Source organism: Coregonus clupeaformis, chromosome 19 (genome assembly GCF_020615455.1).
Source record: "Coregonus clupeaformis isolate EN_2021a chromosome 19, ASM2061545v1, whole genome shotgun sequence".
Taxonomy (NCBI): Eukaryota; Metazoa; Chordata; class Actinopteri; order Salmoniformes; family Salmonidae; genus Coregonus; species Coregonus clupeaformis.
The window spans coordinates 54,236,175-54,255,473 of record NC_059210.1 but is presented as its reverse complement, the minus strand read 5'-3'; the positions used below and the strand labels follow the sequence as shown (position 1 = coordinate 54,255,473).

The following is a 19,299-nucleotide window of genomic DNA, read 5'->3' as shown; positions in this document are numbered from 1 at the left end:
AGCAGGGGATCAAATACTTTTTTCCCTCACTGTAGTTCTGTCCTTGAGCTGTTCTTGTCTATTAATGTTCTGTATTATGTCATGTTTCATGTTTTGTGTGGACCCCAGGAAGAGTAGCTGCTGCTTTTGCAACAGCTAATGGGGATCCAAATAAAATACAAAATTACCAAATACCTTTCTCTGTTGTTACTTGTTCACTTTTATATTTAAACTAACATTGTAGTCTACACAACATTTAAAATTCCACATGAAGTTTATTTTAATTTCTGAACTTGGTGCCAAACGCAAAACTGTAAAGGGCCCATTGATAGACGTTTACAATGTTAAAATGCCTTAAGTAGCCAGGCCCTCCATTTAAAATACCTTAAAGAGCATGGTGTGTTCAGCACACTGCAATTAAGCAGAAAACCACAGGGGAATTTCCCACTGTTTAGAAGCAGCATGCTGAAGTGGAAATGGTCAATGTCTTCAGGGGGGATTATGTCCTCTGTCAAAGGTTAGTTAATCTGCTTTTTAGGAAGATCAAGACTATTCTGCGCAGGAGGCCAAGGATGGGAGGGAGGGATGGAGGGATGGAGGGAGGGAGGGAGGGGGAAAAGAAAGCCTGGTGGCCCTCTCGGTCTGGTTACTGACTGACTAGGTCCTGTGTGCTTGGCTGTTTTAATTAAGACCTGTATTGTGGTGTGTATGGCAACTAGAGACCTGTAAGGGCGGCAGGTAGCTTAGTGGTTAAGAGCGTAGTGCCAGTAACCGAAAGGTTGCTGGTTCTCATCCCCGAGCCGACTAGGTGAAAAATCTGTCGATGTGCCCTTGAGCAAGGCACTTCACCCTAATTGCTCTGGATAAGAGCGTCTGCTAAATGACTAAAATGTAAATGTAGAGCCAGACCAATATATTATCGGACGATATTGGCCTTTTAACGCTATATCATATTGGCCGATAACTCCACCGATAACCGATATTCAATAAATAGGATGAAAAAAGGGAATCTTATGCTTATCTGAACACTTGCGGACATTCCCGTGATGTGTCATTATTGTCACAATGTATGAAATCAACATTTGAAGCTGTTTTATATCGGTCGGGCTCGAATGACGTGCTGAAAAGCACGACACTCTTCTCTAGAGAGAGGAGGAATCAAATACACATCCAGGCCTTCTGGTTGACTCTTCCTTGGTCACAGGGAGAATACTCTCAGCGCTAACCCTCTGTGAATGTAGCAGAAACCAATGGCAAGTCCAAGTTCTGCTGAAAAAGAGCTGTAACTCTATGTCCATAATCATGAAGCGATGAGAGAATGTACAGCTCTTTGCATATCACATTAACTGCCTGAATGATACAGCAGGATGCACAAGCTGGACACTGGACAGGGAGACATGCTGCAGTATATACTGACCATTGAACAGGGCTGTCTGTCTCGCACTGCTGATCCGGGACAGTCAGTCAGGCATCTGCCGGAATTGTCCGAACGGCTGGGGAGCAAATCACTTGTTATTGCTTGACCTCTGTTCTGTCTAGACAAAGTATTATCTCCCCTTGGCTCTGATGGGGGCAGTCAGCGGCGGGAGAGGAGAGACGTAGCTGTGTGACCCCCCGTCTCCCCCCCACCCTGCCTGCCTGCCTGTCTGTCCATCCGTTCATCAAGGTCCATTGAGGCCCATGGCAGAGAGACCCTGCTATGCCATAAGCAGCACAGAGCCAGCCAGCCAGCCAGCCTCTCATAATAAACTATGAGGGCCACTGGAAGGCTGGGGACAGGAGGTAAAAATGAATGTTTGGAGCGAACAAGCCAGCCATGTCATTCAGCCTGGCTGTGTGTCTGGCTGCCTGGAACTGTCTTCAATGGGGGTGCTGGGGCCTGTCGCTCCCCCACTGTAACACACACTGCTCCAGGCCACTATTGACCACCCTGTACGCTTTATAGCTCCCACCTCAGCTTATTTAGAACCTCTCCCTGACCCACACACGCACGCACACACACACACACACACACACACACACACACACACACACACACACACACACACACACACACACACACACACACACACACACACACACACACACAGGGACAACACCTATAGCCTATATGGTTTGTATAGGATGCTGTTTGACAGAAGCACACACGGTTTAGCGGCCAATAAACCAGCAGCTTGCCAGCTTGCCTGGTGTGCCACTCCCCCTGACTGTCCTCTTCCTGGAAACCACCAGCGTTGGTTAACTACAGATGCTGAGTGAGCTGTGTGAGATAACAACACACTATACATGTGCAAATGTGTGTGCCCACGCACACACACACACGCACACACAGTGTCACACACTACAACTCAAATCCATAAGGTCGCTTGTAGCCAATGCATTTCGAAACCCTCTTTAATGAATAACAAATAGGTAGTCGCCATGATCATGCATCTAAACTAACAACAAAGCAGCCGCTCAGAAGTGGTTAGATAATAGATTACAGCTTGTTATTCACATGTAAAGTTCAGCCCTATAAAAAGCCAACTGTTAGGTTTATGAGGTACCTTTGGCATGGTTTCATTGTGTGCCACTGCCTAACCTCTGCCTGTTTATTTCTCATCCCTGGGAGTGGGAGGGAGGGAGGGAGGGAGGGAGGGAGGGAGGGGAGGAGGAGGGAGAAGAGGAGAGGGGGATGGGGGCCAGGGTGATTGCAGAACTGCTCTGTTTGAGCAGGATTTCTTATTAATCACACACAGTACAAAGCACAGCACCCAACTGAGAGAGAGGGGGGGGGGGCACACAGAGAAACAGAACAAGAAAGAAACAGAGCAAGGGAGAGCGAGAGACAGAAACAGAAAGATGGAGAGACAGAGGATAGAGGGAGACAGCATAACATTGCTGCTACACTAGGCTTTGAACCCCACCATCCCTCTGACGGACTCTGCTTTGACTACTGTTCCAGGTCGCCAGGAAAACACAGCAGGGCCATGCAGGGACACACACCTGATAAGCAGCCTGTCTTCTTCTCTCTGCTTATCACCCATGAACAGTACCAACCCAACAGGCCTCTCTCCACTGCATGCTCTCCCTCTGACTCCTAATGAGCAGCAGGACAGCTGGCTATTGAGAGTTATGAAGGGGGAAATATATGGGCAGAGAACAGTGTCACAGGGACATATTAGAATGTATGGTTTGAGTGTATCTATAGATACAGTGAGGGAAAAAAGTATTTGATCCCCTGCTGATTTTGTACGTTTGCCCACTGACAAAGAAATGATCAGTCTATAATTTTAATGGTAGGTTTATTTGAACAGTGAGAGACAGAATAACAACAAAAAAATCCAGAAAAACGCATGTCAAAAATGTTATAAATTGATTTGCATTTTAATGAGGGAAATAAGTATTTGACCCCCTCGCAATCAGAAAGATTTCTGGCTCCCAGGTGTCTTTTATACAGGTAACGAGTTGAGATTAGGATCACACTCTTAAAGGGAGTGCTCCTAATCTCAGCTTGTTACCTGTATAAAAGACACCTGTCCACAGAAGCAATCAATCAATCAGATTCCAAACTCTCCACCATGGCCAAGACCAAAGAGCTCTCCAAGAATGTCAGGGACAAGATTGTAGACCTACACAAGGCTGGAATGGGCTACAAGACCATCGCCAAGCAGCTTGGTGAGAAGGTGACAACAGTTGGTGTGATTATTCGCAAATGGAAGAAACACAAAAGAACTGTCAATCTCCCTCGGCCTGGGGCTCCATGCAAGATCTCACCTCATGGAGTTGCAATGATCATGAGAACGGTGAGGAATCAGCCCAGAACTACACGGGAGGATCTTGCCAATGATCTCAAGGCAGCTGGGACCATAGTCACCAAGAAAACAATTGGTAACACACTACGCCGTGAAGGACTGAAATCCTGCAGCGCCCGCAAGGTCCCCCTGCTCAAGAAAGCACATATACAGGCCCGTCTGAAGTTTGCCAATGAACATCTGAATGATTCAGAGGAGAACTGGGTGAAAGTGTTGTGGTCAGATGAGACCAAAATCGAGCTCTTTGGCATCAACTCAACTCGCCGTGTTTGGAGGAGGAGGAATGCTGCCTATGACTCCAAGAACACCATCCCCACCGTCAAACATGGAGGTGGAAACATTCTGCTTTGGGGGTGTTTTTCTGCTAAGGGGACAGGACAACTTCACCACATCAAAGGGACGATGGACGGGGCCATGTACCGTCAAATCTTGGGTGAGAACCTCCTTCCCTCAGCCAGGGCATTGAAAATGGGTCGTGGATGGGTATTCCAGCATGACAATAACCCAAAACACACGGCCAAGGCAACAAAGGAGTGGCTCAAGAAGAAGCACATTAAGGTCCTGGAGTGGCCTAGCCAGTCTCCAGACCTTAATCCCATAGAAAATCTGTGGAGAGAGCTGAAGGTTCGAGTTGCCAAACGTCAGGCTCGAAACCTTCATGACTTGGAGAAGATCTGCAAAGAGGAGTGGGACACAATCCCTCCTGAGATGTGTGCAAACCTGGTGGCCAACTGCAAGAAACGTCTGACCTCTGTGATTGCCAACAAGGGTTTTGCCACCAAGTACTAAGTCATGTTTTGCAGAGGGGTCAAATACTTATTTCCCTCATTAAAATGCAAAATCAATTTATAACATTTTTGACATGCGTTTTTCAGGATTTCTTTTGTTGTTATTCTGTCTCTCACTGTTCAAATAAACCTACCATTAAAATTATAGACTGATCATGTCTTTGTCAGTGGGCAAACGTACAAAATCAGCAGGGGATCAAATACTTTTTTCCCTCACTGTATGTTGGCCTAAACATTCAGTCACCAAGGCAGGCTAACCACATGCTGTCATTAATCGAGTGTGTGTGTGCATGTTGAGGTGGCATGTTTGCAGTCTTGCAGTGCTGCCAGGTTACAAACACAGTGAGGACGCGCACGCACAACATATCCACAGCCATCATTCACTCTAAAGATCAACCATAAATTCTGGTTTCTCTGAATTCTGGTTTCTCTGAAGAAACCATTAACCGTCATAGACCATAATCAGATTGTGGATCAATCTAACATTTTCCAATGAAATGAAATTATAGACCCAGACCAAACAATCAAAATACAAATAGAACAAGACAAAGACATAGCTGAGGGAATAATGCAATAAACAATCTAAGAGAAAATACATTTAAATCTGCTTTTGTCCTTTATAAATTAATTGGGTTATACTGAGAGCAGAAAAATGAATGAGTTAATATTCTAAATGGTAATAGCATTTACAAGGGGGCACATTTGTATGAACCTAATATGATTATCATGGGGAAAGTGTTTTAATAACATTGTACTTGTTTCATTTCCAATATTATGATCGTTAAAAAGAATTCATTCCAGAGCAAGTTAGTTAAATCCACCATGTCACTGTGCTGATGATGGGAGAGGGAGAGGGAGAGAGAGAGAGAAAGGGAAAGAGAGAGAGAGAGCGCGAGAGAGAGAAAGACAGAGAAAGAGAGAGAGATCGAGAGAGAGAGAGAGAGAGAAACACAGAGCGAGAGAGAGAGAGAGAGAGAGAGAGAGAGAGAAAGACAGAGAGAGAGAGAGAGAGAGAGAGAGAGAGAGAGAGAGAGAGAGAGAGAGAGAGAGAGAGAGAGAGAGAGAGAGAAACAGAAAGACTTGAAACAAACATAAATAACATTGTCTGTCAACAGGTTGTGGTTTCTGAGATATTTTTTGTATTAGGCCAAATTAAGACAGTTATATACAATTCAAAACATTACATTACATTTCACAACACATTAAGTGTGTGCCCTCAGGTCACTACTCTACTACCACATATCTACAACACAAAATCCATGTGTACGTGTGTGTATAGTGCGTATGTTATCGTGTGTGTATGCATGTGTCTGTGCCTGTGTGTGTCGCTTCACAGTCCCCGTTGTTCCATAAGGTGTATTTTTATCTGTTTTTTAAATCTGATTTTACTGCTTGCATTAATTACTTGATGTGGAATAGAGTTCATGTAGTCATGGCTCTATGTAGTACTGTGCGCCTCCCATAGTCTGTTCTGGACCGTGAAGAGACCTCTGGTAGCATGTCTTGTGGGGTATGCATGGGTGTCTGAACTGTGTGCTAGTAGTTTAATATGACAGCTCGGTGCATTCAACATGTCAATACGTCTCACAAATATAAGTAGTGATGAAGTCACTCCTCTACTTTGAGCCAGGAGAGATTAACATGCAGATTATTAATGTTAGCTCTCGTGTACATTTAAGGGCCAGCCGTGCTGCCCTGTTCATTAAGCAGCACCAACCAAAACCAGTCCACTATGGAGGAGCGTTTCCTGGGGAATGGGTGTGCTCTAACAGGGGCCAAGGAGGAACCCAGTGGTCAACAGCTCTGCTCTAAGCTACGCCTGTACTCCAGTACAACTCCCACCCAGTGGAGACACACTATACAGCCCAGCCTGGTCTCAACACCCAGCCAGGAATTAACCAAATACTACTGTGTGTGTGTGCCCACAGATCGCAGTAGGTCTTTTGCGTGACAGACACCTATAGCCCTGCCTCGTCGTGCAGTGAATCCCGACCACAGAGGAACCAGTCGGACCCGATGAGTCACCCAGCGACCAATCAGCAGAGATGGAGGCGCAGTGTTTTCAAGCAAGTTTTTAAGCAGAAGCGTTTTCTGGGAAGAGGGCTGGGTTAACCAGAGCACATCCATCCATCCCCACATGTGGTTAGCCTTCCCTTCTTCCTTGTCTGCTATCACATAGAACTTAGCGATGGGGCAGATCGTGGCACACATGCTTCCCCAGGTGACTTGTGTGTGTGATATTTCAGAGGAGGGCGTTGGACCAGATCTTAGGAGCAGGAAGGGGCCATGGTGCTTCAGAGTCATTTAGCAGCTGGGCTCCTGTTCTCTGAAGAGTAGCTTCCTCTCTGCAACACCCATCCATCGCTCTTCACAGAATCCAGCAGAGGCCACAGCAACAGACCCATATCACGCACGCACCCGTGAATTACACACAGAGAGATATCTGGTGACAGAGCTGCTGAGGTATCAAATGATTTAATTTACAAACATAACATCCAAACCAGCCATGTACAGTGGCTTGCGAAAATATTCACCCCCCTTGGCATTTTTCCTATTTTGTTGCCTTACAACCTGGAATTAAAATAGATTTTTGGGGGGGTTGTATCATTTGATTTACACAACATGCCTACAACTTTGAAGATGCAAAATATGTTTTATTGTGAAACAAACAAGAAATAACTTTAGCGTGCATAACTATTCACCACCCCGCCCCAAAGTCAATACTTTGTAGAGCCACCTTTTGCAGCAATTACAGCTGCAAGTCTCTTGGGGTAATTCTCTATAAGCTTGGCACATCTACATTTGCCCATTCTTCAAGGAAAAACTGCTCCAGCTCCTTCAAGTTGGATGGGTCCGCTGGTGTACAGCAATCTTTAAGTCATACCACAGATTCTCAATTGGATTGAGGTCTGGGCTTTGACTAAGCCATTCCAAGACATTTAAATGTTTCCCCTTAAACCACTCGAGTGTTGCTTTAGCAGTATGCTTAGGGTCATTGTCCTGCTGGAAGGTGAACCTCCATCCCAGTCTCAAATCTCTGGAAGACTGAAACAGGTTTCCCTCAAGAATTTCCCTGTATTTAGCGCCATCCATCATTCCTTCAATTCTGACCAGTTTCCCAGTCCCTGCCGATGAAAAACATCCCCACAGCATGATGCTGCTACCACCATGCTTCACTGTGGGGATGGTGTTCTCAGGGTGATGAGAGGTGTTGGGTTTGCGCCAGACATAGCGTTTTCCTTGATGGCCAAAAAGCTCAATTTTAGTCTCATCTGACCAGAGTACCTTCTTCCATATGTTTGGGGAGTCTCCCACATGCCTTTTGGCGAACACCAAACGTGTTTGCTTATTTCTTTCTTTACGCAATGGCTTTTTTCTGGCCACTCTTCTGTAAAGCCCAGCTCTGTGGAGTGTACGGCTTAAAGTGGTCCTATGGACAGTTACTCCAATCTCTGTTGTGGAGCTTTGCAGCTCCTTCAGGGTTATCTTTGGTCTCTTTGTTGCCTCTCTGATTAATGCCCTCCTTGCCTCGTCCATGAGTTTTGGTGGGAGGCCCTCTCTTGGCAGGTTTGTTGTGGTCCCATATTATTTCAATTTTTTAATAATGGATTTAATGGTGCTCCGTGGGATGTTCAAAGTTTCTGATATTTTTTTATAACCCAACACTGATCTGCACTTCTCCACAACTTTGTCCCTGACCTGTTTGGAGAGCTCCTTGGTCTTCATGGTGCTGCTTGCTTGGTGGTTCCCCTTGCTTAGTGGTGTTGCAGACTCTGGGGCCTTTCAGAACATGTGTATATATACTGAGATCATGTGACACTTATATTGCACACAGGTGGACTTTATTTAACTAATGATGTGACTTCTGAAGGTAATTGGTTGCACCAGATCTTATTTAGGGAATTCATAGCAAAGGGGGTGAATACATATGCACGCACAACTTTTCCGTTATTTATTTTTTAGAATTTTTTTCATTTCACTTAATCAATTTGGACTATTTTGTGTATGTCCATTACATGAAATCCAAATAAAAATCCATTTAAATTACAGGTTGTAATGCAACAAAATAGGAAAAACGCCAAGGAGGATGAATACTTTTGCAAGGCACTGTAAATAGCCAAGCATCAGCGTTTAGTGGCCACACTGTCTGCAAGCCAATAGGCATCGTATCAGCTTCTAGGGCGGAGGCCTCAACTCCCTGACTTTGTCTCCTTCAGAAAGTTAACGAGGCAAAAACAACAGTCCTGCAGTCCTCATATATCTAAAGGTCAGTTCTTGCCCTTTTTCTGAGGTGCTTTCTCTGAAAATCCAGAGCCTTTGCTAGCCCCTGCCTGAGCACACAGCTGCTATGACCGGAGGATCATCACGTGATCTGTCCATCACGGAGGACGAGGGGCGCCAGTGCGTATGTGTGTGTGCGTGTGTGTGTGTGTGTCATTGATCCTCAATAAGAGGAGACAGGTTAGAGGAGACGGGTGCACCCCCTCTGCACACCCCACCTCCACAACCTCTGAGAGCACCCCGGAGGTCCATGGGCCCCTCCAACCCCCCCTCGCTCTCCTTCATTTCCCCCTTTCTCTCTCTCTCGCTCTGAAAAGAAGGGTCAGTTCTAAGAGCAGACAGGCAAATCTGTTCTTTACCCATGTCGTTTTAAAGACTGAACGCCTGGTCAATGTAGCCAACAATGCGGCCTTGAAATAATCATAGCCAACTGAATATCAAAGAAATTGTTTTTAAAAAATCTAATAAGATGTGTGAAAACTAAAATAATAAATTACTAACAATAACATTTTTCTATGACCTTAATGTTATATCATTTTCTTTTTTGGTCAGCTATGACAGAGACGTAAGCATGAGGCAATTATAGTTTCAAAATGCCCTAAAGAGATGATCATGGAATGAAATTAGATATGGGAAAATATCTGAACTGTGGCCTGGGGGACATTCTTTTATTTAGCATTTTCTTTTCACATGTCAGCACCAATGGAGGAACCAGAGGCCAGTTAAATCAGTGATCTGGTATCAGTGTTCCCTCTACCCTCCATCTCACCAAAGCATCATCAAAGCCAGTAACATCTGAGTATTTGAGGGTACTGTTGACCACACACACATCAGTGATAGAGCAACACCAACTAGGTGAGTAGTCAGGGATCCAGCAGAAATGAAAGAGCAGAAAAAGATGAGAGAAGAGAAATTGAAAAAAGAGAGATAGAAAAGAGAGAAAGGATTAAAGATAAAGGAGAGGAGAGAGAGAGAGAGAGAGAGAGAGAGAGAGAGAGAGAGAGAGCTGAACAGAGAAATGTGTGATGTTCATTTCCATACCTGTAGATTCCTTTGCCTGGCTCAGTCACTCTCTCTCTTTCTCTCTCTCTCTCTCTCTCTCTCTCTCTCTCTCTCTCTCTCTTTGTCCCTTCTCTCCCCAGTCCTTCTCTGTACTGTGAGCTGTGTCTGTCCCCCCTGGCTCCCATCAGAAGTGGGGCAGACTGCACGTCTGGCCGTGTGAAGTCCTTTGGTTATCAGCCAAGCTTGTCGCTGTACCTGCAGCCATCTGTGAAGAGGCCGCCAGCCCTCTGCCAGCCAGCCGGCCGACGTTCCACTTCCCTTCTGTGACAGAGAGGGGGACGGCCCATACTCTCTCACTCCCTCACTCTACATGGTGGGCTCTCTCTCTCTCTGTTGTGTTGGTAATGCCAGAGTATTATGGGTCTGCATGAGACCACCTTTTAGTCTTGCTGCAGCTCTGCCCATCTGCTTTTCCACTCCTCACTTCATCATGTGCATAATGCATCTCAGTCTCTCTCAGTCTCTCTCTCAGTCTCTCTCTCTGTCTCTCTCTCTGTCTCTCTCTCTGTCTCTCTTCTCTGTCTCTCTTCTCTGTCTCTCTCTCTCTCAGTCTCTCTCTCAGTCTCTCTCTCAGTCGCTCTCAAGTGGAGGAAAGAATGCATAGAACATGAATACCTTGATGAATCAATTTTTCAGTTTGAAAAGCTCCATAGAAAGGAAGAGATAAGGGTGGGCAACTGGGCAGTTTTAAAATGAGCAGAATGTTCCCTCTTTGAAGTTACTGTATCCGACCGTGCTATGTCAATCATTTGGATCCCGTAGACTGCAGTCTATCCATACTGTTGGAGACTGTACTGGACTGTATTGGGCCCTGGCCCCATGTTGTGAGTGGAATGTGACATGTCATGTTGAAAGCCTAGATGACCCGGTCTGTGATAAAGGCCCATTCTGTTGTTCTTCCAGAGAGTGCCATGCCAAATGGACTGGGTGGGGGGATATTATCAAAAACAATAGGATTAAGGGCATGGACAATGTCCACCACCACCAAACAGGCTGGTATGGGGGTGGGCTGGGCTGGGCTGGGACAATAGGAGAGAGAGGGGTGGGAGGCGTGATTACGAGACCACAAAAGCTGTCGCTACAGTATCCCCCACACCTCCCTAAACACATCCCCCCCCAAAACTGGGCTTCCAATCTGCCCATTAGACGGTGTTGTGTTGGTGTCACATATGTAGAATCTGAGCTGACCAATGGCTTCTCATCTCTCAAACAAACAGAGGGGTATTTGGGGGTGGGGGGAGGGGTGGAGCAGGGAGGGGCCATGGAGGAGGGCTGCTGGCATCAACAGGCAACCAGGCCTGAGGGAAAAGACACACATACAGAAAGATTCCCACCTCGAAGTTCTGCCCTGCTGCACAGGAGTCATGGGAAAACAAAGCATGAGCTGTGTGAAATTAATACCATATCATATCTATGACAGAGACGATAGCCTCTACTCTCTCACTACATGGGGAAGTGACAATGAAAAGGTCCCGTGTAGCTCATGGTGCTTGCAACGCCAGGGTTGTGGGTTCGATTCCCACGGGGGGCCAGTATAAACAATGTATGCACTCACTAACTGTAAGTCGCTCTGGATAAGCACGTCTGCTAAATGACAAAAATGTAAAAGGGGCCTTTATGAACCAGCAATTACTACTATACAACTTCACAACAGCTCTTATTCTGTTCCATTTACTCTATCCAGGAACATTTAAGATGGAAGAAATAGCATGCAGAAACCCTCGGTACTTAGGGAGAAGCATCCAGATAGAGCTGGATGAACCTCGCAGGACATGCTTGTCAGAGCCACAGGCAGCTGTTCTACACAAGCTGACAGCAAACACAGAGCAACAACAGAGAAAGCTGCCTGCTGGAAAAAGGTCTTCACACATGCATGACACTCAGCATGGAAATGCCTTCTGTAAGCAGCAGATCCCCAGCCAAACACTCACTCCCTCTCAAAACATTGAGCACGCTAGCAGAAACTCACGCTGACACGGTGTCCTCCAGTCCCAAGATCTGACTGAGAGTGAGATAGGGCTGGGCGGTATACCGTATTTGACTACATACTGGTATTGATGCACAGACTGGTTTGGGTTTTTACTTTACCTTCTATAACGGTATTTGAATCCGCGCTCTCCCTCTCTCCATGCTGCTTTCCACACAGACCTAGCCCCGCCCCCTGTCACTCAAGGAGTGCATTTGTTGTTGCTTGTCCACGAGACACTTGCATTCAGTCTGCATGGTCAATGCAGCACATGCAACAATGTTGATGACAACGACGCTGTTTCCACTTTGCGTTTTAAAATAAATCCACAAGCGTTCTATAATTTCTTACATCTGCAAACAGCAAGTTTGTATTTTCTTAGCAAGTTGTGGCTAAATCGTGTTAGCCACTAATGCTAATCGCTAGTTAGCTGGCTAGCTAGCTAATAAATGTACTGAGTCAGAGCAAACGTAGCTAGCTATACAGCCTGATACCAGTTATGGTGTAGGCCTAAATCAGCATGTTGTCCAAAGAGGATTAGGCGAAGCATGAATATGTTAGCTACATGAAGTAGCTAAGAGAAAACCTTTAATGTAGCCAAATATTATAGGGTCCCCTAGAAAACACTGGTTCCTACCCTGTCACAATAACTCCTCCCTAGCATTTTCATTCGTTGTCATGTCAAACAGCATATTCAAAGTGCCCACTATTATATTGTAACTATAGAATTATAACAATCATTCTATTTCCATGATTCCAACAGTTCACCCAAGTGTTTTGATCTAAATCGCAAGTCAAATCGCAATTGCAACATTTGGTTAAAAAGAAGGCCTAGATTTTTTGCCAATATCGTGCAGCCCTACGTACGTGGTAGTGTGGAAATTATCTCAAATGAGTTCAGGAAATGCAGAAATTGATGAAAATAATTACATGTATTTTTGGTTCAAGTTTAATTGAACAGTATAAAACAATCAGAAGGGAGAAAGACCCATTGAAATCACTATGAATGTATGTGTTGCCACCCTAGGGTCATGCACTACTCATAAAGCAAATTTAGAATTTGTATTATTCTAAAACATAAAATACCGTCACATACCATCATAAATTAGAAGAATACTGTGATATGATACAGTATTTTGGCCATATCGCCCCCACCCTAGAGTGAGTGGGCCTTGCAACCTTGAATGTTGCCAGTGCTGAAAATTTCAGGAATCAAGACATTAGGCACACTAGAACTAATTAAAGATAATTGCTCTTCTTTCTGATCTAGTCTCTCTGTCCACATAACAAAGTTGTTAAAGAAAATATGCTGACAGAATAGAGGCTGTAGAAATAGGCTACACACAGTAACGTTACAGTCTGTGAATGCTTTGTTCAGCCTGGCCTCTAACCTGTCAGAACTCAACCCACACCCATCTGTTCCTCACCAAACCAAACCGCCAGAGCAGCACACCTGTGAACCATTTCACCAGACAGACACATCAGAGCCCTCACATATCCCTCCCGCTTCAACAGGAATCGGGCTTACATACATTTACATTTTAGTCATTTAGCAGACGCTCTTTTCCAGAGCGACTTACAGTTAGTGAGTGCATACATTTTCATAGTGGCACCCCGTGGGAAACGAACCCACAACCCTGGCGTTGCAAGCACCATGCTCTACCAACTGAGCTACAGGGGACTAATCACTGCCTGCTCTCACATTGATGCTGCCGTATTCCTAGTTCCTAGTACCACCATTCCCTGGCTTATCTTATTCTATTAAACACTTTCACAAATTAATACCACCAAGAACCTGAACAGTGAACACTAGATTTTGATTTCTTTTTCAGATAGACTACTTTGAATAATGCAAAGGGGATGCTTGTAATGTTCTGCAGATTTTTATAACCTTTATAATGTACTGTATGTAAATAGTATTTTGTCTGTAATGTCTTTTTCGTTATGTGTCAGACCCCAGTAAGACTAGCTGTCGCCATTGGCGTCGGCTAATGGCGATCCTAATAAATAAAAAATATAAATAAATCTGCAACCTAAAGTAAAAGCATGAGATAGGCCTAAACTCTTGCAACAGGCTATTTGTGTATTGACAAAACAGGGAAAGCCATGATCACTATCCAAACTATGTCCAGATCTGCTGATGACAGTGAGCTAAACTCTCAAAACTCTCTACTCTGCATTTCAACATAATAGCCAGGAAGCTAAGCTCTAACTTAGTCAGGGGGTGACTTGGCCCCAGATTCCTGGGTTTTTCCTGCAATTCAAATCAAAGTTGAAACCCTGCGACCTTGGAATGGAAGCTGGGGTCACGGCCCTATGAGGATGATATCAATCAGCCAGCTCCCAACAACAGCTGAGTGTGAGGGTGGAGGAGTGAGAGCTGAGTGGACAGACTCAGCCTTTCTCTCTCTCTGTCTCTTTCTCCCTGTCTCTTTCTTTCTCTCTCTCTCTGTCTTTTTCTCTTTGTCTCTCTGTCTGTTTCTCTCTGTCTCCCTGTCTCTTTCTGTCTGTCTGTCTCTCGCTTTCTCTCTCTGTCTCAATCTCTGTCTCTGTCTGTCTCTATTGTTTTCTCTCTCTGTCTCAATCTCTGTCTCTGTCTCTTTCTGTCTCTTTCTCTGTCTCTCTTCTCTGTCTCTCTTCTCTGTCTCTGTCTCTTTCTCTGTCTCTTTCTGTCTCTTTCTGTCTCTTTCTCTATCTCTTTCTGTCTTTCTGTCTCTTTCCCTGTCTCTTTCTCTGTCTCATTCTGTCTCTTTCTCTGTCTCTTTCTCTGTCTCTTTCTCTGTCTCTTTCTCTGTCTCTGTCTCTGTCTCTTTCTCTGTCTCTGTCTCTGTCTCTTTCTCTGTCTCTGTCTCTGTCTCTGTCTCTTTCTCTTCCTCTGTCTCTGTCTCTTTCTCTTTCTCTTTCTCTTTCTCTTTCTCTTTCTCTTTTCTCTTTCTCTGTCTCTGTCTCTGTCTCTTTCTCTGTCTCCTTCTCTGTCTCTTTCTGTCTCTTTCTCTGTCTCTTTCTCTGTCTCTTTCACTGTCTCTTTCTCAATCTCTTTCTGTCTCTTTCTCTGTCTCTTTCTGTCTCTTTCTGTCTCTTCCTCTTTCTATCAGTCGGTTTCTCTCTCTCTCTTTCTCTCTGTCTCTTTCTATCTCTCTTTCTATCAGTCGGTTTCTCTCTGTCTGTTTCTCTCTGTCTCTTTCTCTCTGTCTCTTTTTCTGCCCTCTGACATTTAGCAATAAGGGTACTCACCCCATAGAAGACAGAGAGTGGTCCCTAAATCTCTCCCTCCCTCTCTCCTTCCCTCTTTCCCTCGATACGTCTCTCAGAGAACCACAGAGCATTCAAACACACATCAGCACATAATGCCTGTGTAGATGGAGAACAGATCAATGGTACTAAATTGATCTTGAGAAAAAACTAGGGGGTTGCACAGTGCCTTTAAAGATACAAACACAATGATTAGGGAGGGAGACAGGGGGTCATTTCAGTCTTCGTTATTGAATGCCCAAAGAGTACCATCATCATAATGGTCTCTTTGCAATGTGGCCATTTCCATGGCTGCTCCTGGCTGCTGATCCACATAGCAGGCAAGAACAGAGAAGGTAGGCAATTCATTTGTCTCCTTTCTCGCCATGGTGAAAGGCGAGCCAGGGAATGCCATTTCAACTCATTACCTTGCACAGTGGAGTCTTATTTAAACTCTAATTTTCATGTTAATGCAAGCCTCTTTGGCTGTTGAGTTGAACATGCAGAGCTCTCTAGCCAGTCTGCATGTAATCAATCTGTCTGGATTGACATAAATATATGACCATGCATGTAGCCTAGGTTTCACAAATGTAGATATCAATAATGTACCCTTGAATTGGTTTTAATTTCCTACTTAATAATATGTCAGTTGTCCCTCTCTTACTAAAGCTTCAGCTATATGATTCATCAGGATATAGGCCTAAATTGGAATGAAATGTTTCCTAAAAAGTACTAGGCCTACACAATTTGTTTTGGCACAACTTAGACCAACACTAACATTCACACTATCAAAAAATAAAGATACATTCAAACTAATTCAAAAATCCAAACTAAATGTGATTGTATATGTAAACTCAGCAAAAAAAGGACCCTGTCTTTCAAAGATAATTTGTAATAATCAAAATAACTTCACAGATCTTCATTGTAAAGGGTTTAAACACTGTTTCCCATGCTTGTTCAATGAACCATAAACAATTAATGAACATGAACCTGTGGACCGGTTGTTAAGACACTAACAGCTTACAGACGGTAGGCAATTAAGGTCACAGTTATGAAAACTTAGGACACTAAAGAGGCCTTTCTACTGACTCTGAAAAACACCAAAAGAAAAATGCCCAGGGTCCCTGCTCATCTGTGTGAACATGCCTTAGGCATGCTGCAAGGAGGCATGAGGACTGCAGATGTGGCCAGGGCAATAAATTGCAATGTCCGTACTGTGAGACGCCTAAGACAACGCTACAGGGAGACAATACGGACAGCTGATCGTCCTCGCAGTGGCAGACCACGTGTAACAACACCTGCACAGGATCGGTACATCCGAACATCACACCTGCGGGACAGGTACAGGATGGCAACAACAACTGCCCGAGTTACACCAGGAACGCACAAGCCCTCCATCAGTGGAGACTGTCCACAATAGGCTGAGAGAGGCTGGACTGAGGGCTTGTAGGTCTGTTGTAAGGCAGGTCCTCACCAGACATCACTGGCAACAACGTCGCCTATGGGCACAAACACACCGTCGCTGAACCAGACAGGACTGGCAAAAAGTGCTCTTCACTGACGAGTCGCGGTTTTGTCTCACCAGGGGTGATGGTCGGATTCGCGTTTATCATCGAAGGAATGAGCGTTACACCGAGGCCTGTACTCTGGAGCGGGATCGATTTGGAGGTGGAGGGTCCGTCATGGTCTGGGGCGGTGTGTCACAGCATCATCGGACTGAGCTTGTTGTCAATACAGGCAATCTCAACGCTGTGTGTTACAGGGAAGACATCCTCCTCCCTCATGTGGTACCCTTCCTGTAGGCTCATCCTGACATGACCCTCCAGCATGACAATGCCACCAGCCATACTGCTCGTTCTGTGCGGTATTTCCTGCAAGACAGGAATGTCAGTGTTCTGCCATGGCCAGCAAAAAGGCCGGATCTCAATCCCATTGAGCATGTCTGGAACCTGTTGGATCGGAGGGTGAGGGCTAGGGTCATTCCCCCCAGAAATGTCTGGGAACTTGCAGGTGCCTTGGTGGAACAGTGGGGTAACATCTCACAGCAAGAACTGGCAAATCTGGTGCAGTCCATGAGGAGGAGATGCACTGCAGTACTTAATGCAGCTGGTGGCCACACCAGATACTGACTGTTACTTTTGATTTTGACCCCCCCCTTTGTTCAGGGACACATTATTCAATTTCTGTTAGTCACATGTCTGTGGAACTTGTTCAGTTTATGTCTCAGTTGTTGAATCTTGTTATGTTCATACAAATATTTACACATGTTATGTTTGCTGAAAATAAATGCAGTTGACAGTGAGAGGACGTTTCTTTTTTTGCTGAGTTTAGTTACTGGTTTGTTACAAAGGGTTGTGTTCCAAGTCTTACCAGTAGAGGGAGCACGGACTAATAGTAAAATAATACTCACGCAAATGGCCATTATAAAAACATCAATTTTCACATTACACCCTTCAATTTCCATGAGTTAGTTGACCAAAAAAGAAATGAATGCTTCCTTTTTTCTGGTTAATGACAATAATATATGTCAAGAAGACTGCAGTGCACTTCTAAAGAGCATGGATGTGTATTGTGCAGTAGCCTATAATAGGAATAGATTATGGATATTACTAGATGACCAAATAGCATTTGTCCTGGTAGTCATCACAACATTGAGGTACTGTATACAAAATTAAAATTGGACTATAGGACCTGGCTCTATCTACTCTGCCTTATTCCAATAAATAAGGCTCTTTACAATGTGAGACATTGTAAATGAACAGAACAGAACAGAACAGAATAGAATAGAATAGAATAGAATAGAATAGAATAGAATAGAATAGAAGAATACTGTAGCACTCTTAAAATACTCTTGTCTTCATTAAGGCAGAGATATTTTTCACAGTTCTCTCAATGGGATTAGTCACAGACGTAATGCAGCAACAGCAGTAGGCTACATAAGCATGTCTTTGCTTTGATTTAAAATGGAACTCATCTCTGCACCAAAAAACAAACGTTATGAGCACTAAACATTAAATTAGGTTTTAAATTTAGACAAATTAGGCTAAATTTGCTTTCCAGTTGCGTGACTATTTTCTGAACTGCGATGTTCTTCCTTCTCGCCCTTTTTTTCTCCTCTGTATGGAGTAATGGTCTAATTTCAACAGCAAGATTATTCGTAATCAAATGCAACCACTTTCAAATGATGATTTTGAAAAGTATTTGTAGCCGACTTGATTCAAATCGTGGGATATCGCATGTGAAACAATAATTATGACGGCTAGGGAATGGGATGCAGACTGTAGCCTACATAATGATTCGACCATAGATTTCACACTTTATATTTGCAACCAGAGCTATTATGACAATCGGACACATAAAGAAACCAATACGGAGCAAAACTAAACACTAAACAGAAAATGCATCAATGTATCATTTTGTGATACAAAGAAGCGATAGGGTGCATGACAGTTTTGCCTCTTATCTCTCTCTTGCAAACAACAAAAGTCGCGATAATATTATTTTATACAAGACTGGTTGAACACAAACTTCAGATATAAACATATCTTACCTTCGTATACAGGGGCCATCGGTGCAAGGACTTCTGTTATTCATGGCAAAAAATAAAGCAAGATTTCTGTTCAGAACTCAATAAAAATCTGCCATCTTGAGCCACTGACAGAGTCGCTGTCTCCTGCATTACTAGCCCAGTTTATTAGTGAGAAAACATGTCTAAAATCCCATCCAGGGTTCCAAATTCGTGCTCAGTCCACGGGAAATTTATAGAGGAAGATTTCTGCAACAAAACCCCGCCGATTGTGAATAGTTTTTTGGCTCAAATGTTGAGCCAAATTGCAGGTTGACTTGAGCTAGTGTATGACATGACTACAGACCCTGCAAAAGTTGCAATGAGAGGAGCGGAGCGAGTTAGGTGTAGTATAGTCAATTGACTATCGAATCGATCGTAGTCATAGCATGGTAAAAACAAAAAAAAGATGCATCTCTTTGGGGCCCCATTAGTTTAGTTTTAACAGTTGCGTGTCGTGTAACTTTGTAACCATTAATTTAAAATGTTTAATGTAAATTGATATTGTGAGAAAAAGCCTAGGCATACATATACATATATTTTTTACATATAATAGAATAGTGGGCTATAGGTTATGTATGCATGTGGATGGAGTAGCCTTAATTACTGTAGTTAAAACATAGGCCTATGCTG

The 19,299-nt window shown here is 44.1% G+C and overlaps 1 protein-coding gene across 5 annotated transcripts in view; it reads right to left on the bottom strand.

Annotated features, from left to right (window-relative positions):
- Positions 1-18,960, bottom strand: part of LOC121532282 (homeodomain-interacting protein kinase 2-like) — a 125,548-nt gene extending 106,588 nt beyond the window's left edge. For all 5 annotated transcript variants that reach the window (XM_041838128.1, XM_041838130.1, XM_041838131.1 and 2 more), the window contains exon 1: positions 18,652-18,960. In XM_041838128.1, the coding sequence (XP_041694062.1) occupies positions 18,652-18,670 (19 nt within the window). In that variant the 5' untranslated portion in view covers positions 18,671-18,960. The remainder of the gene's footprint in view (positions 1-18,651) is intronic.
- Positions 18,961-19,299: the final 339 nt, after the last annotated feature.